Genomic DNA, 27,336 nt, shown 5'->3' with positions numbered 1-27,336 from the left:
TCAGCTCTGGCAGGACGGCACAGGTGGTAAATCATTAGCAGAGCTGGGAGACTGCAGCATCCTTCTGCTTGCTTTGTGCTATCCCTCTGGGGCTGTATGTGTCCTCCTGGAAAAGCTCAGACTAAGGCAACAAGAGCCACAAAAGCAGAAACCGGTAGAGGAACCAGCACCAGGTGCTGAGCAGTGGCTGCTGAGGACAAGAGCTGCAGATAATCTGGTCTTGCAACAGCAACTGAGAGTCAAAGGGGTCCAGCCAGCTGCTTCCCTAACTACAGCTTTGTCCCTCCAGAATTTGGAGTCTCTGATACATAATTCTCCTTCATCTTGTGAACACAGATGGAGTGTTAGTTCCTGTTCAGTCTCACAGAATCGTAAAATAATCCCCGGTCACTGCAGGTTCTTTGCATTCTGCCTTGGAAAGCAGCAATTTGCTGTTTTCCTGCTGGACTTTTCATCCCTGTTCAGGACAAAATTTCCCTTCCCACTTTGGGAAAGGGAAATGCTGATAACATGGAAACAAAAAAGGTCATGTTTTTAGGGAAGCCCACTGTTTCCACATGAACTCTGTATTGACTGCAATGTATCTGAAAATAAACACTTGTGATGACAGTTGTGTTTAACCTGCCACTTCAACGGAGAAGCTGAAATGGCAAAGTGAAATGAAGGATTTGGAATGAAGGTCTTTAAACAGAAGTACTTAATCTCAAATTGCTGATCAAAGAAAAAGTTTTGAAAGTATAGACGCACTGAAATCTGGTGCACTGAAAACGTGGAGATTAGATTTTCTCACTGCAAAACCTGAGTGTGAATATGTACACGTGTGTGCTGGGCTGTCTGGTCCAGAGAGATGCCACAGTCTGGTACCATGGAGAAAACACCAACAGTTTTGGCTGCAGGAATCATTACCTGAGTCCTAGGAAGCACTTCAGGGTCAGCTGGGATCCTGCCCAGGATTTCACACAGAACAATGCCAAAGGAAAACACATCCACCTGCAGGAGGGGTGGGAGAGTGGGAGCAGGGACAGGGCATGCACAGAAGCGAAGCATGAGAAAGGGGAGTACCAACAACAAGGTCCTGCCATTAGTTACGCAAAAGCCCATCACAAAAGCCCACTGGAGATGGAGGCAGCAAACCCCTAAACTTTTTCTGGGCTTCTGAACCCACCCAAAACCACCACTGCCCCACTTGGGAATCCAGCCTCATCCTCAGGAAGCCTGGCCCTGTGCTCGTTCAATGTGTCTGGTGCTTCTGCCACAGCTCTGGCACCACCCACAGATCCTGCACGGGGCTCATCGGGCTGCAACTCATCAAGCATCTTCCTCAGAGATGCTTCACTCTGTTTGTCCCCAGCAGCAATCCGTTTCCTTAATAATTTAACTTAATGAGGCCACTTAAGGGACTTCCAAGTCACTAAGCAGAGCATCACTGAGCAAAGGTCCAGGGAGCAGGGCAACTTTTCCCGGGGAAGGAAGGAAGGGCTTTTCTGCTGTTGGGACACGTCAGCAAGCAGAGGAGACATCTCCTGTGCTCGCTCAGGAGCTCTGAGGATGACCAAGGCGCTGGGACACAGTGCCATACCTTCCGGTCATAGGGCTCTCCCCGCAGCATCTCAGGAGCCATCCAGAAAGCAGAGCCCACCAGAGATAGCTTCCTCTCCACGTCCTTCACTGGCAGCTCCACCACCTCCCTGGCCAGCCCGAAGTCTGTCACCAGTGCTTCACGGCCCCGCGGCGTCACTCGAATGAGGCAGTTCTGAAAGGAGCCCACGGGGCATGGCGTGAGATGCCTGGCGAGGAAGCACCTCACCAAGTAGCACCTCACCAGCCCTCAGCACCCCCCGCCAGTACAGGCTCTCCCCTTGCCAGAGAACTGCACCCTGGCAGCACGCACAGAGCGCGAGGCAGGTTAGGGAGGGACTGATCACATCTGAAGCCAGGAAAAGTCCTTCAAAGAAGATGGTTTTTATCTGAAAGAGACCTCAAAATGTGCACACCGATTTTGTTCGCCGCTCAGCCAAAAGCAGGCAGGGTAACAGCCACAGCCCTTCTTGCTGCCCATGGCTACGCTCCCCTAACATGGCTTTCTGGAGGAATTCCTGCAACATGATCTTAAGGTTTCTCAACATCCCAGAGGTTTCAGCCCATTCGGTTCCCCAGGATTTTCTCCTCAGCATCTGCTCCCAGGGAGCTACCAGAAGTGACAGGCATCTTCTCACTGACAACTACATCTCAAGCAAGCACACACACTTCTCTCCCATATCTTCAGCCACCATCCCTGTAGGATGAACCTCCTTCAGGGCTGAACCACCACAGCAAGACAGAAGGGACAGGCAGGGACCTCCAGCACTTTCCACCAGCAGATCTAGAAAGTTCCTGAGCTCATCAGCCACCACCAAACAGGAAATTACATCTCACCTGACTTCAGAGCACACTGAGCAAGGAACTGGTGGTCAGAGTGGCTCTTGCCTTGCCCTTGCCTGGTGCTGGTGATGCATGGTTAGTAACTGAGCCAAGTAACCAGTTTGAGATTACAAAGGTGAGATACATTCCTCTGCTGGTGTCCCTCAAGACTGTAACACTTGACTGGCTTCCCTACTGCCAACCTTCATCGATATTTCAAGTTTCTCTTAAAAAGCTCACGGAGCACCAGCAAAAACGGCTTGTAAGAGATACTCCCTATCCAGCATCCACAGCAAGGACCTGCAGGCTCCGTTTCCATGAATCACCGAGCCAGCCTCTGGCATTGGCTAACACCGATACGGTCCAGGCTAGTGGCCAGCCCCTCAGCTCACATTCCCTGTGGTATGGACACACTGCAGATCCACCTGAAGTTCGGATAGTTTTGCCCAAGAAAGATCAAGGAGGCACTCCCTTACCGCATTCCTACTGCCATACCAGTGGCAGAGCCACACCAAAGCCTGTCCCCATGGACTAACCTGAGAATGGCAAAGCCCCAGTGCTGTTCCAGCCCCCACAGGAACCCACGCTGAGGAAAGCGGCCTCCCAGCCGGAGGGCCAGTGCACCAGGAACGTGATGTGCCTTTGTGGTACACCCAAAGCCCATCTCCCAGATGCCAGTCTTCACAGCCGGCACGCTGCCAGGTTGTGAAACCTGCAGAGGTACCCATCCTCAAATTGGTGACCTGGACCCTCCGGATCAAGAAAAACCAACTTCCCTGTGCTTGAGTGAGGAGACAAAGGTCTCCTGAGTTCTGCTGGTGCTCTGCACACAGGCAGGGATCATCTCACATGGCACTTGGTCCCAGAGCCCATGACCAGCTCCAGTTAGCCACAGCTTCCTCCTTGCTGTGAGCAGGAAAGGCACCCTCTAAATCCGGCAGAGCCTCTCCTACAACCGCAGGCAAAGAAAACCACGTGCACTCCTGTACACATTTCCATCTGGCTCCTTTTCTGACAGCAACAGCGCTAGGAGCGATCTATTTTCATCTCTGTCTGGGTCTCCTGCTTGGCAAGTGATGAATGCAACATAATGACAGGTTTTCTCAAGAAAGCTTCCATGCCTGCGGAGGGATTGGCATGGAGCAGAGCACCAGCAGGAGGCCTGTGGCCTTCTGGTTACAGCTCTAAGGGGTCCCTGTACGGTCCCCTACACAGTCATCTTCAGCAGTCTGGGGGTGAGGACCCCTTCCCAGCTGCATACCTTGGAGTTGAGATCCCGGTGGTAGATGTTTTTGGAGTGCAGGTAGATCATGCCTCTGGTGATGTCAGAAGCTAAGTCCACTTTTTCCTTCCACGTCAAAGCAATGTCTTTGCTGGCCAGGAGCTCTTCCAGGCAACCCCCATTCACATACTGTGAACATAGACAAAAACTCCCCGGAGCATCCCGGGTGCTGAGCTGGACTCTCCCTCGCTAACCCAGGAGCCTCTCCTTTGGGATGGAGGGTGGGAATGCAAACGAAGGGGCCCCTCCAGGTGCAAATACCCCTCCTGGTACAGCAAGCGACTGCCAGTCTCTGGGCTCTGCCCCACCGCAGGGATGGTGCATGGTCCTCACTCACGGGGAGTGAACTAGAAGCCAAAATGCCTGGCAGTGGCTCAGGGACCCCCTTCTGGCACTGGTAGTGTAGCAACAAGGTGGGACCTCCCCAGTACCAGCCCAGGCTTTTCCATTAGACCATTCCAGAGCCACCCTGGAGGTCCTGCCACTCTCAGTCTATTTTACTTTCTACTCCTGCCCTCCATCCCTGGCTCTCCCATTCCAGCCCTTTGGTGGTACTACGCCAACCTGAAACATTTTTTGGCTAACCTGCCTGAATCTCACGGCCCTGCAGTGGCTGTGCCCCACTCCAGCTGCGACCAGCTGTGGGGCAGAAAGGACCAGAAGCCCTTTCGAGGCAATCTTGCTAGTCCAGAGCCACTCACAGGCACAGGAGTCAGAGAGGCGTAGACATGCATTACAGGACATCTGCCATCCTCCCTGCCAAAGAGCCGCAGGGTCTTTGCCTGCCTACAGCACACTTATAAGTAAGAAACCTTTACCTCCAGAATGGGGTACAGCTTGTCATCCTTCACACATATCCCAAGGTACCTGTGCAGAAGAACACATTAAAAAAAAAAAAAAAAAGAAAAGAAGCCATCAAGGTTCAGCTGAATTCCTCACTGCAGAGCTACCTTAGAGACACCAAGCCACCGCCAGCTCCTGTCAGTGCCCACCGCTCATGTCCAGAGGATGTGCCCACCTGACGATGTTGGGGTGGGACAGCTTCTGCAGCAGGCTGATCTCACGCACAATCACTTCTTGGTCCACGTTGTTCTTGTAGATCTTCACCACCATCACTTTACAAGCAGCAGCCTGGGTCACCTGGAGTCAAGGTTGGAGCAGGACATCCCTTAGCTTCCAGAGGTCTGCCAGCCCCTCTGGACAACAGCATCCCTTCCCAAGGCCTGAATCTCATTTCCCTGCTGCCCAGAGCTTTGCAGTCATTTGCACAAGTGCAAGGTGCTGTCCCTGCCACATAAGCTCCACTCCAGGGATGCCTGCCTGGGTGGCTGGGGACACCTAGGTCCCTCCTGTCCCAACATATCACAACACTATTTCTTTGCTCTGCATGTTCCTTGGGTGGGAGCAGTTTCTCAGCCCACACTGGGTTACCGCAGAGCTGACCTCCTTGCATTCAACATCCTTTCCCAACCACAGCCTGCCTCACATCTCCATCCCTCCTTCCTACCTGGGTCTGACCACTGCACAAGGCTGTTGGCCACGCTCCTCACCCCCAGCTCCTTCTGCGCCCCTGCCCAGAGCCCGCGTCCCCTCCACCTGGGCTGTCAGACAGGCACAACAAAGAGCACAGAGCCAGCTCATCTCTCCCCCCATCCCAGGACGGAGGTCCCGTGGCTGCTACCCAGCCGCAAGCTAACCCGGACCTCTGCTATGGACCACCACCAGGGATTTGCTCCCAGGGCTTCCCCCAAGCAGGGGTACTGGAAGGTAAAGAACAGAAAGCAAAATGCTTTTCCCCCTCCTCAGAACACTGACCAGACTGAGTAGGGTTTTTTAAGAGGAAATTTACTGTCCCCTGTGGAGGCACCAAGGCTGGGCAGTACTGACGGCAGGGGTGTCAGGCAGGCTGCAGGACATGCAGGGGTCCCCTGGTGCTCAACCCTGATGGGACCATCCAGGGCCTGCGCTGCAGCTCCTGTTATCTGGCCTGACAATCCAAACAGCAGCTTCCAGACCACATCACAGAGCACTGTGGTACTTTAACCTTTCCATCCTCAATTAACATCTGTTTTAAGGAGATCAGCTGTGATCCATACTGATGTCCTGACAGCTCTGCCAGGGCTAGCAGAGAATCCAGCCGCCTGTTTAATTTTCTCTTATTTTGAGGTTTGTGGGGTTTTGTTTCTTTTTTTTAAAGGGAAAAATACTTTAGACACAGCATGAGCTGGCTTAAGAGCAGCCCTCTGAATCCCAAAGTGTCACCCACTGCTCTCTGTGATGATCACTTCAGGGATGAGGTTACCAGCCCAGGTGAGGAGAACAAAGAACTGCATGTAAGACCTGGCTGGGCTGGAAGGAGAGAAAGGTTCATTATGATCAGGGTCACAAAACAAATTGTCTTGGGAGCACGGTGAACTGCTGCTTCCTTTCTGAAAGAACACCACCTGACAGTTGATGTTATCTCTGGAATAACTGCCTCCCTACTTGAGCAGGTTGTAAGGAAGCCAGGGCTCTGCCACCCTCACCCCGTGGGACTTCATAGCCACAGACTGCGTCACAAGTCAGATGTAACAGATTATTAACTGTAATTGCACAGAGGTAAATATAAAAGATGATATCAGTCATCTTTACCCAAAGCCTGTGAGTGCTCCAATGCCCAGGACGGAGCACTGGGAGCAGCTGAAATCTGGAAGATCTGAAGAACTTTCAGAAGAGCTAATACTGAGTTTCAGCCAGACCTACCAGCTCTGCACAAACTCTGGTGGAGACAACGAGCCACACTGAGCTTCCAGGCCAGGTTGCACATCCCAGCTGGATGTACTTGGGCTGGTGGAGTCAGCGAGTGCTGGAGGTGTTCCTGGCCACAGGGCAATGCAGAGACCAGCTTGGTCTGGAGAACAAATGACTGAAAAGGAAAGGTAGACACCACCCCACCCCACCCCACCCCCCAAAAAAAAAAAAGAGTAGTGGGAGAGATGGGCAAAGAAAGGTAGTGGGCTCAGAAGGTCTCTTTAAGACCACAGGCCCTAAGACTTTGCTCTGGCCAAGTTGGAACAGCCCTTGGCTCACCCTGAATCACACAAAGTGTCTGGTTTTGTCCTGGATCAGTGTGAGAACCAGACAAGGGCAGAGCAGCCTCCAAGGTATTCTCACTTCATGCTAACAGGTGATGAAGGGTACAGACTTGGTGCCAGCCTTGAGCAGAGAAATAAAGATGCAAATCTGGCCCTGGAAAGTTGCAAGCGGACAGGGAGTGGGACTGGGCTTCCTAATGTGCGTGAAGCTTTTTGAGGGCCAACCGAGAAAGAGGTTGCTCAGAGGCTCCCTTTGGACAATGCCTTACACCAGCTTTGGAAAAAAGTCACGCTGCATTTCTCTTCTGCTTTTTGAGCACCCTATGCATGAGAGAGCTGCCAACAAAAGAAGATTTATGCTTTCCCCAAGAGATACTCACTCCTGAATAACTCCTTATTGCACATCAGAAAACTAAGGCAGAGAAAGAGAGAAAGCACCTTGTGCCCAGGCCGTGCAATACATAACCCGCAGGGCAGGAGGCTGTGCCCAGACCTCTTGAATCTGAGTCACCAAGTAGAACCAAGCGAATCCTCCTTCCTCAGCCAACCCACATATAACAACTCTTGAGAAGGGGCTTAACTGAAGGATAAAGGATGGCAAAACCAACAGGCAGCCCACAGAGGCAGTGCCAGAACACCGGGGAGTCCACGTCCTTGCTGCGGGAGCGCTTTGGAAGAGAGCATCTGTTGGCAAAGACCTTCAAAGGACAATCACCAGTGATGCTTCACAGCAGGAGCGCTGCTGTTCAGGACTACGGGTCCACAGGGCACTGGCTGACCCAAGAGGACCATGAGTCATCAGGGCATTCAGCTCGAATCCCAGACAAATGTCAAGCCCCTGCAAAGGACTGTCCTTGTCCCAAATCCTCCTCCACTGTCTTCTGACTATTTGCCCCATAGCATTTCATTCAAACTTCATTTTTTTTCGCATTTCTTTTTCTGCTTCGACTTTAAGAAGTTATTTCATTTTCATTCAAGATCCCTGTCTCCAGCCTGCCTACTGCTGGAATTTCATTCACTGCCAGGGCAGGAGGAAAATGTCACACACGGAGGAAACAGCAACTGTTACTATGAAAATCTGCTAGATAAAGAAAAGAGAAAGTGATGGCAACAGCACACCACGTAGGTGGGGAAAGCAGTTTCCAGTGGGAGGCTGTGGTGGGGAGAGGTATTTGTCATGTGTCGCTCCAGTTTGCAAAGAGCCGCCGCAGACCTTTGGCCGGAGATTCCCCTCGAACAGCATTAGTGCACTGGCCCTGGGCCTGAAGTTCACCCAAAGGCTTTAATTTATCACAGCACCAAGCCCCGATGCCGTAGAGGAAGAAACAGAGCCTTGAGCAAGCAATGTGCACTTATCTATCCGACTCACATAGTTTCTGCAGTTCCATGGCCAAATCCTGCCAGCCTGGCTCCATTAGTTTCCACTGGCCACATGTGCTTACGCCAGCCAAGGATCTCACCCAGAATATGTCAGAGTACTTCTCTGGCAGAAGCATCTCATGCTGGCCCAGGGGAAATGCGCAGTCGTGATGTTTTATCACAGGGCTGCTCAAGCTGAGGAGCTGGAGGCAATGATGAAGTCAGGTCCAATTGGTTTGCACTGGGTCTGTGTCACGTCCCAACAACCAAGACCAGTGCCAGCAGCCACATTCTGGGGGGCTGCTGGGAGGAGAGATAAAGTGGGCAAAGCTGACCATCTTTGCCCTCAGAGGTGGAGGCTGAGTCTCAGTTCCTGATGTGAAGCACCTCCTTCGCTTTGCTGCTCGCAGAGCAGTGATGGCTGGGGGCTGCAGGGAAAGAGCCCCAGGACCTGTCCACTCACCCCAGACAAGCAGCGGCTTAACTCCCGGCTGAGGAGCAGCACTGGGCCGGGGGGGGGGGGGGGGGCGGGGAAGTAAAGCCAGGAGCACCCTGGCTCCTTTGCTTGCTCAGAGTTAAACAAACTCCCACACCAGTGGAGCCTTGTGCAGGGAGCGACTCACAACAGCCCCGGTGAGCAAAGCAGTTTTGCTCAGATGATTTAACATCCCCATCATCATACACTGGCTTGCAGGGAGCCATGGGTCTCTGGACATGAAGGCAGCAGAGGCAGATGTGGACGGATGCAGCAGCAGCCTCCTGTCCCAGGTCCCCTGCTCCTCCCCAGCACCACTGCAGTGCAGGGCAGCAGCTGGAGAAGGGTGACAGCACTGGTGTCTCCACGGGGTGTGGGTGGCAGGTATTCTGGGAAGCAAATGCAGCTCAATTTTACATCCTTTTTCTCTATATATTTTCCTATAGCTTTGATAACAAAACCTGCACAGAGCATAAATACCTGCTAATCTCATTCAACACTCAGTTTAGCTCCCTGACAAGCCTGTTGTATGGCCAGATGACAGTACCAGTAGACGCTGACTGACCAAGTCCTCCCATGTCCTTTGTCCCTGTGGAAGGGGAGATGTGCATCAAAGGCAATGTGCTGGGTGTGCAGAGCGGGGTGCCCTTTCCTCCGTCACCCAACCTGCCAGAGTGAGCTGGGAGGGACCAAGATGAGGAAATAACTCAAGGGCAGGTTCCTCAGGTGAGGCACCATCTACACAGCCTCAGCAGCTGCTCAGCCGCTCTCACGCAGGTTGTGGGCTGCCTGCATGTCATTTACCTTGTAGACCTTGGAGAAGAAGCCGCTGCCTATCAGCTCGGCGTTGAAGTTTTCCCAGAACTCCAGCTTCCTGACAGCCGTGCGCAGCCTCTGCCAGCGGTCCATGTGGTAGTAGGTGTCCGATGACTCACCATAGTACTGCATGGGGCCGGAGGGCTCCGGTGCGATCAGCCCTGCCTCGCACATCATGGGGGCAGCGGCTAAAACACAGAGTAGTACACAGTGAGCCAGCAGCAGTGTTTGGACATCAGACAAACACCTGCACTAGAGGCCAGTACTGGACAAAGCCTCAGGAACAGAGGGAAAGGAGACAAGGCACTGAGATGATGCAGCTTGCAGCACACGTTCCGCTGGAAGCAGCCACAAGCACTGTCTCCTGGATAAATCATCGTGGACTTAAGCCTGCCTTATGCAGGTTGTGTTCAGACTTCTTCAGACTAGGACTTAAAGGTGGCAAATTAGCATATACTCACTTATACTTTCCAAAGGTTTCCGGTAGATAGGATGCATCACCTTCAACACACGATAGTGCAGCCCAGGAGAAGTCCAGAGGACTCGGTCTTGCTTAGCCAGCTTATATTGGGTTAAAAGCCACCGTGTCTAAATTAGGCTTTTAGCACGGGTCATGTGCCACATCCTAAGGTCACATCCATTAGCCCAGAGCTCTAGACAGGGCTTAGCTACTGTTGCAGACAGCGGGTCATAGCTTGATGTGCTAGCAGGAAACAATCTTAAAAGGGTGCTCACTTGGCAGGTTCCTTCTAAGTTCCTTCTAAGTTCCTACAGTTCCTTACAAGCCCAAAAGAATCACAGAACAAGGAAATGCCCCAGCAACCCTCCTCCTGTCTGTGTATCCTGAATTTGACTCCAAGCCCCCAGTGCCTTTGCTCGTGTTCCACTGCTCTGATTCTCACAGTTCCCTTGCCAGCCCCCCCTCCTTCCATTCCCCTTCCTGCCTTTTACAGCACCAGGCTCCCACCCCCCCAAAGCCACATGCTATCCTTTCCCTTCTCCCACATCTAGTTACTTAGAAAAATGCAGGAGAGGCAAATCCAGTGGAAAATGGTCTTCTGACACCCTGAGCAAGGCAAGTAAGGCGTCTGCTCCTGGATAACTGTAAATAACCGTTGGTATGCTACAAAGCTGTCTGAGCACCTTCCACTCATGGCATGTGCTCAGATTGCTGAGCCCTGGCGAGCTGCTTTGTCAGACTGTAACCAGATGAGACAATGGTCAATAAAGGGTAATTCTTCAATGTTGCCAGCTGAAACAAAGCTAAGCTCTGCCCTCCCTACATTTCTGACCAAGGTCTTGCACCAGACAAGGAGCTGCACCAGCATCCCTTGACCCCGTGGATTATTTCACGGCTACTTTCCATCTACAGGGTGAGGCAAAATCTGCACTAAGCCATGCATGAAATATTTGCACCAGTCACCTCATCCACCCACAGCCCAGCCCACATCCAAAAAGAGCTGCCAAACCGGGACAGATGGATGTGGTGGCAGGGCTAAGCAGGGCAGGAATTCGAGCCGAGCTGTGGGGCAGGGATCCCCGACGCGAGCAGCAGGCGAGCTCCAGGCTGAGATGCTGCAACACAGGTGAACAACAGCACAAACTTCTGAAAGCAGCCAGACCCCAAAGCTGCCACCACAGGGCAGTCCCACACAGACTGCAGGATTCCAGTCATGGACCATGACGGATCAAGCACAGATCAAGCAAAATCAGCATGACACACAGGCTCCTACCTAATTGCATGGCAAACATCAGCAGGACAGTGGGCTGTCATGAACAGGGGAGCCCACGGCCACGATCGGTGGAGAGCACTCAGATCAGGCAGGGCACATCAAAGAGGTTACAGGGCCACAGCTTTAGCCCTGCTCAGACCCAAGGACAGGTAACCAAGCAATATCCCAGGATGGGATGCAGCTGCAGGGACCTGCCTGGAGCATTTTGCCTTGGGGCAGTCACTGCTCCTGACAGCCAGCACCATCTGAAACGCACCGTGGCCGGCCCCCTCCCATCCTGCCCGCATCCAGGCACCACACGCTGGCACAAGGGAAGAGGCTCCTGCAGAAGCAGGGGACAGGACCTACATCCATCACGCTCAGCACTGCCAAAGCCACCCTGCTCTGGTTCTGTCACCGAAGGCATTACCTTCCCACAGGAATGATTCCTCCAGGTTCTGCAAGGAACCCTCTGGCATACAAAGTGGCCCAGCTGTGGCAGGGCTTGGGGCACAGGCGCAGCAGGGCAAGGCACTGGCACAAGCTGGTGGACAGGTGCAGCAAAAGGCTTTTATTGCTCAGCATGCAGGGCTGCAGCTCCAGGCCAAGCAAGTGGTGCTTCACACTCCATCAGCAAGACACAGAGGAGCTCCTGCACGACTGGCCAGGGCATAAGGGGATGCTAACAGGGGCTGACAGATCCTGCTGACCCTAAACCACCAAGGAAACATGGAGAAGGAATGGCAAAGGGTCTCCCTGAGCATCAGACCCATCACTGAGGGGGCACTCTCAGGGTTTACCCACTCCTGCCCCTGATCCTGGGACACAGGTTTGCCCTCTCCTGTTGTGTGGCTAGCGAAACAGCAACACAGCAAGCCACAACCTCACCCTGGAGCGCCAGTCACTCAGCTGGCAGAGCTGTGGCGGGTACCCCAAACGATGCTCTAGTCTCCAAAGACACACCCAGAAGGCTCTGAAAGCTTCTCCCTTCTCTTTAGCACCCTTCAGTAACAAAAGAGGAGCCTGTCCTTTGCAAAGCAGCACACCTGCAGGTGCCCTGGTCCCCAGCCACCTCCTTCTGCCTGCAGGGTGACCAGGGCACAGGCGTGACAGGTCCCCTTGGGCAAGGCAGGCTGCCTGGGGCTGCCTCTTCCACAGGGAATGGTTTCCTTTTCAGAGGCCTCTCTGTTCAGCGCTTTTCCCACGTACCATCTCCTCCCGCCATGACCTAGTTCATCAATTGCTTCTTTGTCCAGTAAAGAATCCCTGCAGCATCCCCAGCATGCCGGGAACGGCCCCTCGCATTATGCCACTGAGTGGGAGCCGAGTCTTTATTTTCTTCTTATAAATGCAGCTGTTTGTCCCCAGATTAGTGCTGACACATAGGCTGGGGGAGAAAACAGCCTTTCAAAATGCCAAGATTTATTTGAAGGCTTCCTAGGAGCCAGGGGGGCAGGGAGGGAGGGGGAGAAGGTGGGAGAAGGATGGGGAGCAGGCAGGGTGGTCTCAGGGGCCAGCCCACAGCCGCAGGCAGCAGGGCAAGGCACATCCTCATGTCACCAGCAAGGTTTAGAGCATGCAGAGCTGTGCTTTTTGTCTGAGCAGGCAAAGCGCGGAGGCAGCTGCCTGCTCCCTGGTGCTCCCAGCTCAAATTCAACCTATGGTGGGGAGACCAGGCTTGGGCATGGGAGGAGGCTCATCCCCTTCCAGACCACCTTTGCCTGCAGGGAGGGGGGAGACAGAGCCACTGGCTCCCACCACCTTCTGGGGAGACTGCCCATGTCCCCAGGCTTTGGGCTGTGCCCGCAGTGAGCAAGGAGCATCCTCTGTGCCCGGCTGCCAACACGCACCTCCCAGCTCCCCGGGCAGCAAGAAGCACCAAGGATGCAGCTTACGGGCAGCCGGGAAACGTTTGGATACTGAGAGCACTGCAGGGAACCTACTCCTTGCCATGTCCAAAACATGAAATTAGCAGTCATTTTGAAAAGCAGACCTGGGGCACCGCTTTCCTCTGGACTTTCCTCACCTGCAGACACAGCGAGGCCCCTGCACGCTGCAGGGAAGGGTCAGGCTCCGCAGCAGGGCTCACTGGGGCTGCCCGCGCTTGCTGCCATGCCATGCACCCAGCGATGCTCCAGCAGCTGCCAGGGCCGGCAGAGAGGCCGTAACCAGCCCTGTGCATGCACCCTGCGAAACCAGTCGTGCAGCTCCAGCCCCACCGCTGCAGCTGGCTCCAGCCTGGGGAAGCAGCTGGCAGGAGCAGGCAGGCGGCGGCAGGTTTATTCTCTCTGTTCAGCAATGCAGCACCCACAGCTCCCACCCCCTGCTCAGCAATGCAGCAATGTGCATCTATTCCCTCCGCTCAGCAATGCAGCAATGTGCATCTATTCCCTCCGCTCAGCAATGCAGCAATGTGCATCTATTCCCTTTGCTCAGCAATGTTCATCTATTCCCTTTGCTCAGCAATGCAGCACCCATGGCCACCCAGCCGGCAGATTGACTCTCCCAGACCTGTGCACAGCTGGACAGAGCCCCGAGCATCTGCCCAGGCTCCGCTATGAGGACGCAAACCCCAGGCTTCAAACCCCTCTTCCAGACAGCAGATTTTCCTGAAAAAAGGGAAGACTAGACCCTTCCTCCCCTCACCTGCTGAACAGCCAACCTGCCTCTCCTGCCACTGTTTCCAGGACTTTTCTTCCCATCATCAGAGAGCTTCTCCCCAGCCTCCTCTGCCCATAAGTGGGAGGTTGGACCAGCCCCAGGGGCCTCCCTGGACCAGGAAGCCCAGTGCCTGATGGCTGCAGCCTTGCCCTGGGGAGCAGCATGGAAAAGCTTATCTGCTGCTTGCTAAGCTCCGTGCAAAAACGTTCTGTGAGCGGGATCACTCTGTAAATGAAGTATCTATGCCAGGGCAGCAGGGTGCCACCAGCACTGGGGTCTGCAAACCATGGAAGCCACCTTCCCAGTGGAGCAGGGGGTGTATGCTGACTGCGCACCCGTGCCTGCGTGCAGGATTTGGTCTTGGGGGGAGGGAGATCAGGTACAGAAGTTTAGAAATCTGTAGGTGCTTTCAATATTTTGTAAGCATCTAGCACTGGGGTTTACCTGTTGTGCTGCTGATAATGGTGCTGATGCTTCACTGATGGCCAGTTGTCTACATCTCATCAATAAATCAGCACATCATTTCAGTCCCCAGGTGGTTTACATCTCACAAGTTGAGTGGGTTTCTCCTGCAGGCGTGTGCAAGGCTCCCTCAGCCCTCTCCACCTGCCCTGCCTGCGCCTGGCTCCGGCAGCAGCAGCGGCAGCTGGAGGGATGGGTGCTCCTCGGCTCCCCGGTGAAAATGCAAAGTAAATCCAGATAACAACGGTGACATTAAACAAAACCATTTGCCTAAGCCAGGTGAACAAAACACCTTAGTAGTAGAGTTACTCAGCATTTATCTCGGTCAACAGAAATGGACTTTCTTCTGTCCTGGCTTGTTCTAACAGACACTGGCAAACCTTGTAGTATTAGGAAAATGTACTAGGTTAAGCAAAATCACAATGGATTTGCTTACCAGTACTAGTTTGCCTATCCCTAAAAATATAAACCCTAAAAAAAAAAGTATTTTTTATTCTTGACTCACATAAAAATAGGAAAAACTATTTCCTGAATACTCCCAGCCTGGGAAGGAGGCTAAAGACAGACCACAGCTCCTGCTGCCCAGTGAGAGGATGGTTTCCCACAGATAAAACAGCGACATTCACCAGTGTGAGGATGTCAGGAACAGCCCTGCAGCCAACAGCTCTGGCTCTGCCTGGATGCCATCATTACACAAAATAGCAATTAGCTTTTCATAGACATTCTCACATTCATGAGAACATCTAGTCTAAGCTGGGCTGTTTCCCTCAAGCTAATCCCAATATATTTGATCTCTCCAGTCAAAAAGACAATTTTCTGTTGGAAAAAAAATAGAATAAAACAGAATCAGGGAGGCGAATTCCTCTCTCCACAGGAAGGCAAATTAAAGTAAATTACGCAGCAGGGATAAAGGGATACTTGCATTTCATTTGAGCACAAACATGTTTTTCATAGAATGAAATAAATAAATACAGCCCAGAAAGTAAGACTTAAAAAGCTCAGGGTAAGTTACTGGCAGGATAAATCGTTTTCACTTTGCAAATTTAAGTGTTTATTATGCTGCTGCCAACAAGGACATCTGTGAGCCACAGACCTGGCCGAAATCCTGCCCTCCTGCCATGGCACCGTGCTCACAGGGCCAGGGTCACACCCGGGACTGCAATCCCAGCTTCAATTTAGCTGCTCTGATTGCAAACCTATCCCCTGCCAGGTATGAAAGAAACCTTAGGAAAGATCTAAAATCTGGGATATCCGCTTCCTCCGGAGATTTAAATACAATGGAAAGTCACGAGAGGGCCGACAGCTAAGGTATCCTTTTGCTGAGGGGAAAATGCCAAGGAATAGGGACAAGGACAGTAAGATCCTGCAAATGGGAACTCAAGACGATCCAAGAGGACAGCGGGTTCTTGGCACAGGCAAGTATAGGTACTCACAACTGGCCACTGAGTGACACAAATCCCCTTTGAAACCTGGAACAGTTAAAAGACTCCACACGTGTTATGCTGAGGGTGAACTGAAGCACTGGAAAACCTGATCAGGACACAGTCTTGCTCCCACCTAACTTACCGACAAGATGCATGCCATTCAGAAAGCAACCCAACCAGAAAGCATAGAAGTTTCCAGCTGAAGATCTATGGCTGATGCTACCTGCAAGGGGTACACAAGCTCTTAAGATCTTCTGGCCCCAAAAATCAGCATTTCCCCAAGGCTTTCAACGAAAAGATTGTCTGTACCTTTAGCTTTAGCAAGGAATATTTTTGAAGGTATGTGGAGACCTGGTTCTCCAGCAATTGACCCCTTCCCACGAGACAAGACTAGAGGGGCATGAAAACACAGCCGGCCCCCTCTTCACCCAAAGACCCTTATCTCCAGCCCCCTTGTGCCCAGTGGACCGAGTCCCACTTGAAATGGCTTTCACAAAACTGATCAAAGACGCATCCAGCCAGGATGCATAAGGACATTCAGGCAGCCACCGTGCAGTTTGGCCTCTAGCAGGGTTAAGGACAGCCAGGCACCTCAGTCTTCCAAGAAGAACAGGGCTGTTCTGCACTGTTTGGGGCAAATTTAACCCAACCATCCATGAAGGTCTCTGTGCAGACCCTCCCCATGCACAGCAAGTGCCACGGTAGTCCCTGCCTGGGGGGAAGCTGGTGGGTGTTTTGGAGGAAGAAAAACAAGACAAGAACAAGTGAAAACACGCTCTCTGGGGCAGTAAGCAGAGAAGGTTTCAAGTTGGCTCACCCTGCAAAATGGATGATGATCGACAAGGCACGCGGATTCCTTTGAGATGGAAAGGTGCAAAAAAAGAGTAGAAAAAACTCCAGTTGTAACAACTCAGCAGTCACAAGCCTAATCCCACACATTTACTGTCTATCTCTGCTCCCTTTGCTACACCCTTCATGCATTTTCATTTTAATTCTGAAGACTCACGGTACAAGACCCCTAATTGATGTCATACGGCACTTACTTCACCAGCACATATAAACCTCATTTTCCCCTGACATTTAATTGACGCTATACAAATGAAAAAGCAGAGCAAGGCACGTGGGCGTTTAAAAGGAAGCTCAGCGTGTGGGAACTATCAAGCATTTGAGCTGGCTAAAACATCTCAAGCCCACCCTCTCGATCAAGAAAAACACATTAAGATGAGAAAAGATACCTTGACCTTACTGCTAAAATGTCCGAGCATCATCTGAGAGCGATTGCCATAACCTGCTTGTTGTTACAGCCCAGAGAGGAGGTCTGAGGGCTGTGGGTGGCCCAGGGGGAGAGGTGGGAGACACTGTCACACAGCCCATAAAGGCTGGGTTCAAACATGCTCCACAGCAGGTGAAAGCCGTGCCCGTTATCTTTGGGGTTTCCAGCCAAAATCCCAAAGATCAACCTCAAACCTCAACCACTCTGTGTGGTTCCCAGAAGTCGAGAGATTATTTTTAGCTCAAGGATTGTTCCTGGTACAGATGGCCAGAGTCCTAAGCTAGAATAAAGGCTCAGGCTGGCTGCCACACGCTGCTGGCAGATCACCCCGCGGTGAATGAGCCTCTGTATCCATCTCTCCTCAAATGCCAAAAGCCACTAACAGCACTTTTCTGGCTTTGCAAGACATTCTGATACCTCAGCATGGAAAAAACCCATCTGCAGCGAACAGCATTGCTCTTTGCAAGGGAGAACACGGTTTCCTGCCCCTTGCACCCCTCCTGCGTGTCTTGCTTGGTCTCCCAAAGCATTTCCTACCTCCTGTCTGTAAGAAATCAGTGGGCTGGAGACAGCCACACACTGCACAGCGGGTGGGCACACTGGCAACTCACCGCAGCAGTGATACCTGGCACTAACGGCGCTTTATATATTCCATAAGCAGCTGGAGTGGTACATGGCCTCTGCCAGCTGTTTCTGAGCAATGCAAAAGCCCCCCAGCCGAGCTTCACACACAAGCTCTCACACCTGATGAGTAGTTCTCCCCCTGAACCTGGTCTCTCCCTTTTCAAAGGACTGGACATGATGGGGCTCTTGCCGGCTCTTTTAACACCCACAAAAAATACAACAGAAACAGGTGAATAGAAACAGCACCAAATCCCCTGAAAGTGCTTCATTTCGCAGATGCTTAGGGGGCATTAACTGGATGATGCACTTTGGGAGCCAGGTGGGAAGAAACTTGATTTTACACATGGAAAACCATCAGTAAACAGCTTGAAGTCACAGAACTGCCCCAGCAGCATCTCAGAGAGGACCCAGCAGACCTGAGACCTGTGCTCTAACCATATCCCCCTCCCTCAGAGACAAGGGGATGAGTTGGGTGAAAAAGATAGCTAACAGGGACCCACCTCCTGTTGACTGCTGTATGTACAGGCTCCCAGTGAATCATGGAAAGAATTGCCCAACGGGTCCTCGTGGCATCCTCCAACACTGGGGTGCTGGCTGCCACCGGGGACAAGGACAGCCTGGAGGGACCATGAAACCCTGCTCTTCTGAGACTGTTCCTAGGAAAACACTAACCATGCTAAACTGAATTAAACATTTTAAGATCTTTGATATGTGGAGGTGGGCAGATAGCAGAGTCACCACCGTAACTGTGCTGCTCCATAAGATTATTCATCCTGCAGAAGTGGCACAGCCCAGTGAGTAAGGAGCTGAGTCAGGACATCTAGGCTGCACCTAGGCAACCTAGCCAGTATCTCCTTGGCATCACCTTTCCTCCTCCTTTCTCTTCCTGGCTTTTCTCAGCCCTTCAGGACACAGACCAGCTCCTAATCCACACAGAGCTTGCAAAATGAGTGTGATGTTTGGCCCTGGCTGGACACCAGGCACCCCCCGCAGCCACTCTACCACCCCCCTCCTCAACCAGGCAGGGGAGAAGAAAATAATAACGAAAGGCTTGTGGGTTGACACAGGTACAGGGGGATCACTCAGCAATTACCATCACAGGCAAAACAGATGCAACTTGGGGAAATTAATTTAATTTATTACCATTCAAATCAGAGTAGGACAATGAGAACTAAAATCAAAACTTAAAAACACCTTCCCCCCACCCCTCCCTTCTTCCCTGGCACCAGCTGCAGCCAGCCAGTGAAGGAGGGTCTGCTGTGCCCCTTCTCTGACTCCAAACAGCCAGTTTTGGCCCCGCATCCACTTATAAATCATCGCTTCCCAACACCTCTGGGATGCAACAATGCAGGATTGAAGGTGGTACATTTTCTAGACATCTCGGGCTTGATGAGTTTAAGGGAGAGCAAATCAACCCCTGGCTCATCAGGCATGAAAAGCACTCATGCATCACCTGCATGTCCCATGCACCACTCCCAGGTGAGCAGAGTTTCTCATTTCAAGCCCAGGGCTGCCTAAAGAGCATCGCTATCACCATGGTCCTACCTCTCACACCATGACACCAAGCACCAGCACAAGGCACTGCTCGACATTTACACGGAGTGCAAATGGGAACTAGAATAAGCTCTTCAAACTGCTCCCTGCAGTTCTTTGGTAGGTACGCAAACAGAGCTGAGGGTTCAGCTGGAACTAGCACACAAGAAACTGCAGCTGCCTGTCCTGAAACAAGCCATGGTCCATTTGGGATCCTGTGCATTGGGGCTGCCAGGAGGCTTGAAACTACCAACAGAAGACTGAGGGCTTCTTGTGTGGGGCCTTAAAGGTCTGATCATCATGCTAATTGCAGAGGAGGGACACTGCTCTGCCCCGCAGGGCTCAAGGGACGCTCCCAAGGGACTCCTGACAGTGGGAGCGCAGCCATGGGCACAGCCATGTCTCCAGGGCAGAGGAGAGCTGCAGACTGTGCTCTGACGCAGCGGGGGGGATGGTGCCCACCCACCCTGGCACCCAAAAGGTCCTGGATGAGGTGGGACGCAAACTGTGCCCTGCCAGCGGTGCTGAGGATGCTGCAGAGGGATACCCCAGGCGGTGGGATCAGTCTTCCTTGGGAAGTGCTGTCTTTCCCCAGCAACTGTTAAAACCACCAGGGAGACCCACTCGGACCAGGCACCCCACTTTCAGAGACCTCAACCCGGTGAGAGGTGACCCTGGACCCCCAGTACCCTCGAGGCTACCGGCCTTAGTTTGCCCTTCTACTGATGGCAGCCATTTGGGCGGAGAGGAACAGCACCTGAGAGCCACCTGAGAATTAAAACAAAGCAAATCCAGCCTTTAATTTAAGGGATGATCCCTTGGCTGAGGGAGCAGAGTCTGCTGTTGCTGCCCGCAGGCTTGGCAGATGCCAGCCATACGCCAGAAGCCTCAGCGTGCAGGGAAAGCCAGAGAGCGGTGGCAATGCTTTCGTAACTCAGGCTCACAGCCCTGAACAACCTACTGGACTGTGGTCACAACAGAAGTACATTAAACCACCTCACTGTGCAACCCTCCCTCACTCCAACCATCACAGCTTCCCACCCTTGCCCACGTGCCCTTCCCCATTCAGCAACGCTTAGGGTCTGCTTCATTTTCATTGCAAAACTAAAGAATCATCCTTCTCTTCAGCAGAAATCATTCATCCTATTCCCTTCCTAAAGAGACCCCTTTTCCCCTCTCCACATTTGCCGTCACAGTCTGAGGAAAAAGATGGCAAAGAGCTGCTGAGAGGATGCTGAAAGCTGCCTCCACGTCTGCGGCAGGTGGGCATGCAAGCAGGCAGCCCCCCAGCTGGCTGAATTTTGAAGGCTGCGTAATTCATCAGTGCATTGACTCATGCTTCCTAATCCTGCCTGCAGCACAAGACGCATGTGCCTCCCTGAGGGGATGGCTCCAGCGTAACATTAATTCACTCCTGATCCACTGTGAGAAGAAGGGCAAAGCTTCCCCTGGGCTGAGGCATGCCAAAATATCCGCATTCCCCAGCCCCTTCTGCTCAGCTGCCTCTGGGGTGAAGAGGTGGTCACTCAGAACAGGGACCTTACATGCCCCACGTTGCCCTCTGGATGTGTTTCTCTCCCTCCATCTTTTCCAGGAGCCTCTGGGGCACCATCCAGATAATTCACAGCCTAACGCTGCATCGCCCATAACCTCTCTGTGCCTCATTCCCCAGTATGCACAAGGAGATGAGCCCGAGCCCTTGCACCGCCCCATTCACTCCAGCACCTTTGCAGATGTGCCACCTCGGACCAAGCCACCCCCATGCTGGGGGTGAGGTGGTGGTGGGTCCCCAAGCCCCCCAGGTGCAACAGGGATGAGGTGGTGGGTCCCCAAGCAAGAGGCGTCTCAGCAGCAGACCTGCATCCAGCAGAGGACACAGACAGGCTGGTAAACCTGGTGTGGGACCTTGCTAGTTCAGAAGGGTCATCCTGGGAGAAATTCTGCCCTTGTAAGCTTAAGAATGCCCCGACGCATGTCTCCCCTTGCACATTATCTGCTCTCCAGCCAAAGCAGGACTGCAGTAAATATCCAGCAGATAAAGCTGAAATCCAGCTAGAGCATCTCCGATGTTATTTCTCCCAACAGCGCAAAATTAATCACAGCGGCCCCACCAACTCCAGCTGGCTTGCCCCCAACGCTGAAGCCATGGTCTTCAGCAGCTGGACGATTGATCTTTTCAGGCAGCTTAAAACAAATGAATGAAAGACAAAGAATTTGGAGCACATTTTTTCAACCTTTCACAGAAAAGGGGCAGAAAATCCCTTTTCAGCTTCTTGGCCCTCTTCCTGCAAAAAGCTTGAGCAAAATTATTTCAACAGGTTTGGAAGAGACTGCTGTGCTTTGAAGCTTTCTCAACACTGGAAAAACACATTTTCAGACCCGCTTTCATTGCATTATGCAGCTCGTGCACAATAAACCACCCCCTCTCACACTATACAGATAAGGTCAGGAGGTGACAAATCCTCTTAGATTTACTAGCACTGGAGAAGGCTCATTTCAGCCAGCCCATTTCTCAGGCTCGGCCACCAAATCTTCCCAGGAGCTGATGTGACAGCCAGTGCTGGCACGATGGCCAACTGCCCACCTCCACTGCACCAGCAGGCACGCAAGGAAAACACACCGGCTGCATGACTCTGTGTTATAAGAAACACAACTGAGGCTCCAGGTCTCAGCCGTGACACAGGTTTATGCACTGCAAACACAGCTGTATTAATTCGCTTTTTTTTTTTTTCCTCCCACAGTAGACTAATTCATGCTCAGAAAAAAAGCTACAGCTGCTGACGGTGGGAGGCCATCGAGGGAGGACCCCAGGGGTGCTGAGCCTCTCCATCCAGTCTGTACACAGGGACTAAACCCATGGTAATCTACCTGCCGGAGGCTGCATGAGATCAGAAATAATTTAAAAGCCCTTGTGCTTTGAGATGGAGGTAACCAGACCCCTCTCAGCATGGCAGGCGAATGCTTTCTCAGGAGTTCAGCATCTCCACAGCACTTTTTGGGACCACATCCCTGCCCTGCACTTGGCCCCAGCCCCCCGAAGCCAGGCTGTGCAGATGCAGGAGAGATGCTCCCTGCTCTGACAGCCTCCAGGATATCTCCTGCAAAACACAAATCCTTCCCAGGGGAGCGAAGGAGAGCAGCTCAAATCCTGTTATGTCAGGGCAAGGGCTTGTACCGAAACCTGAGTTTTCCTCAAGCAGCCAGGACTGCTCTCCCCCCTCCCTCCAAGCCTTCCTCTTGCCACTGCGTGCTGTACCTAATCCACCACTGCCTTATTAAAAGCCATATGGCTTGCGGGAAGTTGAACTTCAGTTGCCTGACAAGCTGCCCAGCTCCCCTGCATGCCTCCGAAAGTCAGGTTACTCCTGCTAGGGAAATTAATCAATCATTTACCCCCATTAAATCTGTTTCTCCATGTAATGCTATGTAAACAAGCAGTATTTGCACAACGCCACGCATTATAAGAAGCTTCCCAAGGCAAGCAAGCTGCTTCCAAGAGCTCTGCGCATGTCATCACAGCCAGCTAATGTCGGGGACACTGAATACAGTAAAGTCTCTCTCCAGGGAACAAGGGATCACTCAGCAGCTCCCAAAGGGCCAAGGAAAGAGAAACAGATTCACACCTGAGGTGAGCATTTTCATATTAATGTGGCCCAGCAGACTGAGCCCCTAAGGCGATCCCAGCTCTGCACAGATGTTATCTCTTACCAGTCCACTACTGCAGAGCAGGAAGACTTGGCTATTGCTAACAGATGGAAAAACGAAAGCTAAAACGTAAGAAAAACAAGTTAAGTGACTTGCCAAAGGCCACGTGATGAGCCAGTGTCAAGGTGGGGTGTCAGGTCTGAGCTGTGAGGGGTCAGAAGGGACCCCTCACCCCTGGGCTCACAGACCTGGCTCTGCTCATTTGCCTTCCAGGCTCCCACTCCCAGCTCAGCGCAGCCGGGATACAGTGATCTGTATGGATAGTTCTCCATGCACGTTTTTCTTCTCTGACTCTGCCCAATAAAGCTTTTGAAACTACATAAATTTTTAGCCCCGGAACATACCTTGGCCAGAAGCTGCACAGCTCGCTAGCACAGCCCACTGCACAGGGAGCAAGGATCAGACCCGCTGAGCCTCAGCACCAGCCTGGGTGCCTCTGTCAGTGCTGCCCCCAGCAGCAGGCTCTTCCCATCCCCTAATGTCACCGCAGAGCCCCTAACCCAGCGCTGGCAGAGCAGCAGAGTGGCCAGCAGACCCCCCAGCTGGCAGGCTCATGCCCACGGTGGGTTTGTACACTGATTTACTCGCTACCCACTTCCACACCAAGGAGGGAGGGCAGCAGAGAGGAACCCTGGAAGCCAGCTGAGTGGTAGGAGGCTGGTAAAGATGCAGTTCTTGCAGCAGCAAGCTCATGCAGCTTACCTCTCCCAGCACATCAAGGCCTGTTCCCACCCCACTGTAACTCCAGCACCTTACAAACTTGCAGCAGTATGGAGCTGACCCACAGTCCATGCACGTTACCTAATTACAGCTGTCACTGAGGACATGGGAGGACCACAGCAACAGCCAACCACTTGCTAAATAGCGGCAACAGGGACACCTCAGGTTCGGTGGCAGGAGATGCCCATCTCTAGCTTTAGACACTCACGCTGAAGGTCAGATGGGGTAGGAGACAGGGCACTTGCCATCAGTGCTCAAAGTTGAAAGTTGCCTCAGAAACTGTGCTCCAAGTCAAAGCACCGTGGCCCTCACATAAAGTTTTCGTTGCAAAATCTGCCCTTAGGGGAGAAGATTATGCAAGACTGAATTTGAACAGCAGCAATGACCCTGAAGTGTTTTCTTTAAAGCCCTGAATGTTTTAAACTCTGACTGCAGGAAACTGCCAGGCTTCCAGTCTCCAGCAGAAGAAAACCAGCTTCTGTGCTCAGAGGGCAGACGAGCAGCAGCTCTCTCCACACAGCTGGAGAGCAGAAAAATCACAACTTCTGCCATAAATGGCAATTTTGGCATTCCTCCCTTATGCCCCATGCTCTCCAGGTAACTCCTGGACCATTCCCCAGGTGCAGGTACATCAGAACATCTTTAGGTGCAGCCTAAGGATACTGAACGTACTCCCAAAAGCTTTGCCAACTGGTGTAGAAAGGTGTTTTGGTTATGAGAGGACCTCCAGCTTCAAGCCACGAGCTTACACGTTGCTTTGGGATCCTCTGAAACATCACTAGAAAGCACCAGACCTAACAATCACCGGGCGAATAATTTAAGGAGAAATAATCACAGCAGGCATCAGCAGTGGGGACTGCTGAGGGATTTACTATGTGAGAAGGACCTTCCCTGGTGGATCAGAGATGCTGGAAACACAGCTGCACCTCACCCCACACAGCCTCCCCACCCGCTGTGAGCAGCAACGTTCCTGCAAGAGTACCCGTTCCTGGCAGACTAAGATTCAACGGGAAAAGGACAAGCAAATACATGCCAGGCAGGACCGTGGGCCAGGTGAGGACCCTCCAGCGAGGTCCCTGTAGGACCCTCAGTGCTGCCTGGTCTTCCCCACACTGACTGGCCCATCCCATGATGTACCAGGTTTGCAGCCTGGGGCATCCCTCAGCCTCACTGCTCAGGTCCAGCTTGATTTTATATCCTTCTGTTGGAGGACGGGAGCACCCTGACTCTCGTGATTTATAACCATCCACACGCAGATAGCTCCACGTTGAACTCCAGCTCCAGATGGCGTCTGCTCGGCCCCTGCAGGTTCGTGCCAGGCTGTGACTGACCTTGCATGATAACGGCAATCCTTTCGCTACTCAAGGCTGGCTTTTTGCCGTTTGTTTACCCCACAGCTTTACCTACACCCTGCATGAAGGTTTTACACTGCCTCTAACTTGGTTTTCCCTGTTGTGTGAGTTTGTCGGTTGTTCTTTTAAAGAAGAACAAGATACATTTAGGATAGCAGCTGAAAGTAGGAACCTGTAGCTTAAGCGTGCTGTCTCCTGGGTACTGCTTCTGCACTGGAATTGCTGAACTTAGCAGGGAAATGGAAGAAACTCGAGCTGCTGGGGTACAGGTGTGGGACAATCCTGCCTGGGCCACCCCGAGCCATTCCTTGCCATGGCGAGGCCCTACTCCTAGGGCTGCTCTGGGGCAGATGGCTGAATCACAGAATCACAGCATGGTCAGGATTGGAAGGAACCTCTGGAGGCCACCTAGTCCACCCCCTGCTGAAGCAGGTTCTCCTCGAGCAGGCTGCACAGTCACATCCAGGTGGGGTCTGAATGTCCCCAGAGAAGGAGACCCCGCAGCCTCTGGGCAGCCTGTGCCAGTGCTCGGTCACCCTCACAGTAACAAAGGTTTTCTTCACATTCACTTGTGTTGCAGTTTGTGCCCACTGCCCCTTGGCCTGTCGCTGGGCACCACTGTAAAGAGCCTGGTCCCGTCCTCTTGTCCCTAAGGTGTTTGTAGACATGGATAAGATCCCTCTCAGCCTTCCCTCCTCCAGGCTAAACAGGCCCAGCGCTCTCAGCCCTTCCTCATCAGGGAGATGCTCCAGTCCCCTCATCATCCTCATAGCCTCCGCTGGATCCCCCCAGTGGTTCCCTGTCTCTCTCATGGATCTCGGAGATCCACGTCTCCAAGCCAGTCGCACCAAGAAAGGGCAGGGGAAGAGGGACCTTTTCTGCAAAGCAGAGACTGGTCTGAACACCCCCCTCTCCTTCAGCAAACCCACCTGCGCCAGCACCTGCACAGCAGGTACAAGCACCATCAGAGCAGCAGCACCACAGGAAAACTACTTGCTTAGATATAGGGAAAGGTGACACAAATCAACTGCCCAGGAACCGCACACCAAGCACAAACTCTATCCCACCCCTTGGGATCTACATTTTTTTTTTTCTTTCCAGCCTTCCAAAAAGCCCAGAGCCGTTCTCTGAGTTAAAAATGGGGACAGTGCCAGAGACATGGGTCTCTATGGACCACCCAGTAGGGCCCCAGGGCCAGCAGCTGAGAAATCACCTCTGGCTCCGCTCAGGACCATCCCGGGCCAGGAGAACGCCCAGAGTACCCCGTCCCCAGGCTGCTCCCCCTCTCCATCGCCCCCAGAAACTCCTGCCCCTGTCCAGCCGCTCCAGCGGGAGCCTGCGGGACAAAGCGCACAGCAGGCTCTCGGCACCGGGATCAGCTAGGTCTCGGTTGCTGATCAGGTTGGATCAGGTAGGATGTCGGCACCGGGATCAGCCGGGCTGAATTAACCCAACCGTGCCGCCTCGCAGCTCGGTGCCGGAGAGACCCGGCGCGCCCGGGCTGCCCCGCAGCCTGCCCGGGGGGAGCGGGGCGCGCTCCCCGCGCCCGGGGCTTCCCCTGGAGAAGGGAAAGAGGAGCCCGGGGCCCCGGCCGGGGGTGCCCCTTGACCCGCGGGGGGCGGCCCGCCCGCTCGGACCTGCCGGGCGGCGGGGACACGGCGGGACGCGGCTCGGCGCCCCCCGCCCGGCCCGACCCCCGACTCACCTGCTGCGGCTCGGCCCCGGCTCCTGCGGGACTCGCTGCCCGCGGCTCGGCACGGCCGCCGCTCCCCGGCGTGAGCCCGCACCGCCCGGCTCGGCACGGCCGCCGCTCCCCCGGCGTGAGCCCGCACCGCCCGGCTCGGCACGGCCGCCGCTCCCCGGCGTGAGCCCGCACAGCCCGGCTCGGCACGGCCGCGGCTCCCCCGGCGTGCGCCCGCACGGCTCGGCCCAGCGGCTGCTCCCCCGGCGTGAGCCCGCACGGCTCGGCTCGGCTCGGCCCCGCCCGCCCCCGCCGCGATGCACCACCCCCGTGCCGTGCACCTGCCCCCCCTCCGAAGGAAGGCGCCATCTCCCCGGGACCCCTCCCGCCCCCAGCGCGACCCCCGGTGCCCGCAGCCCCTCCCGGGACAAAGGGCCTCCCCCCGCCCCCCCCAGCACACGGCGTCGTACACCCACCCACCCACCCCGCGAAGCACAGCAAAGGCGACCCCCAAACATCTCCTCCCGTGCTCCCCTCTAGGTCAGGAACCCCCCCACCCCACAATGGGACCGTGGCTGCCTGAGTCGCCCCCCCGCCCTGCCCCGGGCAGCCCACCAGAGCTCTGGCTCCCGGAGGATGGCTGGGCGCTGGGCAGAGGGAAGGCAGCTCCCATGCCGGACACCACAGGGGCATGTGCCCATCTCGCAAGGACACCACTGCCGGACCCCAGAGCATTCAATGACAACAGACCCCGGCACCAGGACCCCCCAGTCCTCGCACAAA

General features: G+C 53.7%; 1 protein-coding gene across 2 annotated transcripts in view; it reads right to left on the bottom strand.

Annotated features, from left to right (window-relative positions):
* LOC119153888 (dual specificity testis-specific protein kinase 2-like) overlaps positions 1 to 26,796 on the bottom strand; it is a 31,913-nt gene extending 5,117 nt beyond the window's left edge. Inside the window, exons 1-7 of one of the 2 annotated variants that reach the window (XM_037400848.1) lie at positions 26,578 to 26,796; positions 9,395 to 9,594; positions 4,701 to 4,822; positions 4,501 to 4,549; positions 3,662 to 3,811; positions 1,580 to 1,753; positions 907 to 990 (exon numbers count right to left, since the gene is read on the bottom strand). In XM_037400848.1, coding sequence (XP_037256745.1) covers positions 907 to 990; positions 1,580 to 1,753; positions 3,662 to 3,811; positions 4,501 to 4,549; positions 4,701 to 4,822; positions 9,395 to 9,583 — 768 coding nt within the window. In that variant the 5' untranslated portion in view covers positions 9,584 to 9,594; positions 26,578 to 26,796. Of the gene's footprint in view, positions 1 to 906; positions 991 to 1,579; positions 1,754 to 3,661; positions 3,812 to 4,500; positions 4,550 to 4,700; positions 4,823 to 9,394; positions 9,595 to 9,867; positions 10,351 to 26,577 lie in introns of those variants that run through there. The other variant, XM_037400847.1, reaches the window with a different exon arrangement.
* Positions 26,797 to 27,336: the final 540 nt, after the last annotated feature.

This window comes from Falco rusticolus, chromosome 9 (assembly GCF_015220075.1).
Source record: "Falco rusticolus isolate bFalRus1 chromosome 9, bFalRus1.pri, whole genome shotgun sequence".
In the NCBI taxonomy this organism is placed as follows: Eukaryota; Metazoa; Chordata; class Aves; order Falconiformes; family Falconidae; genus Falco; species Falco rusticolus.
Note: the sequence above shows the minus strand (reverse complement) of the source record. Positions and strands in the feature narration are given on the sequence as shown.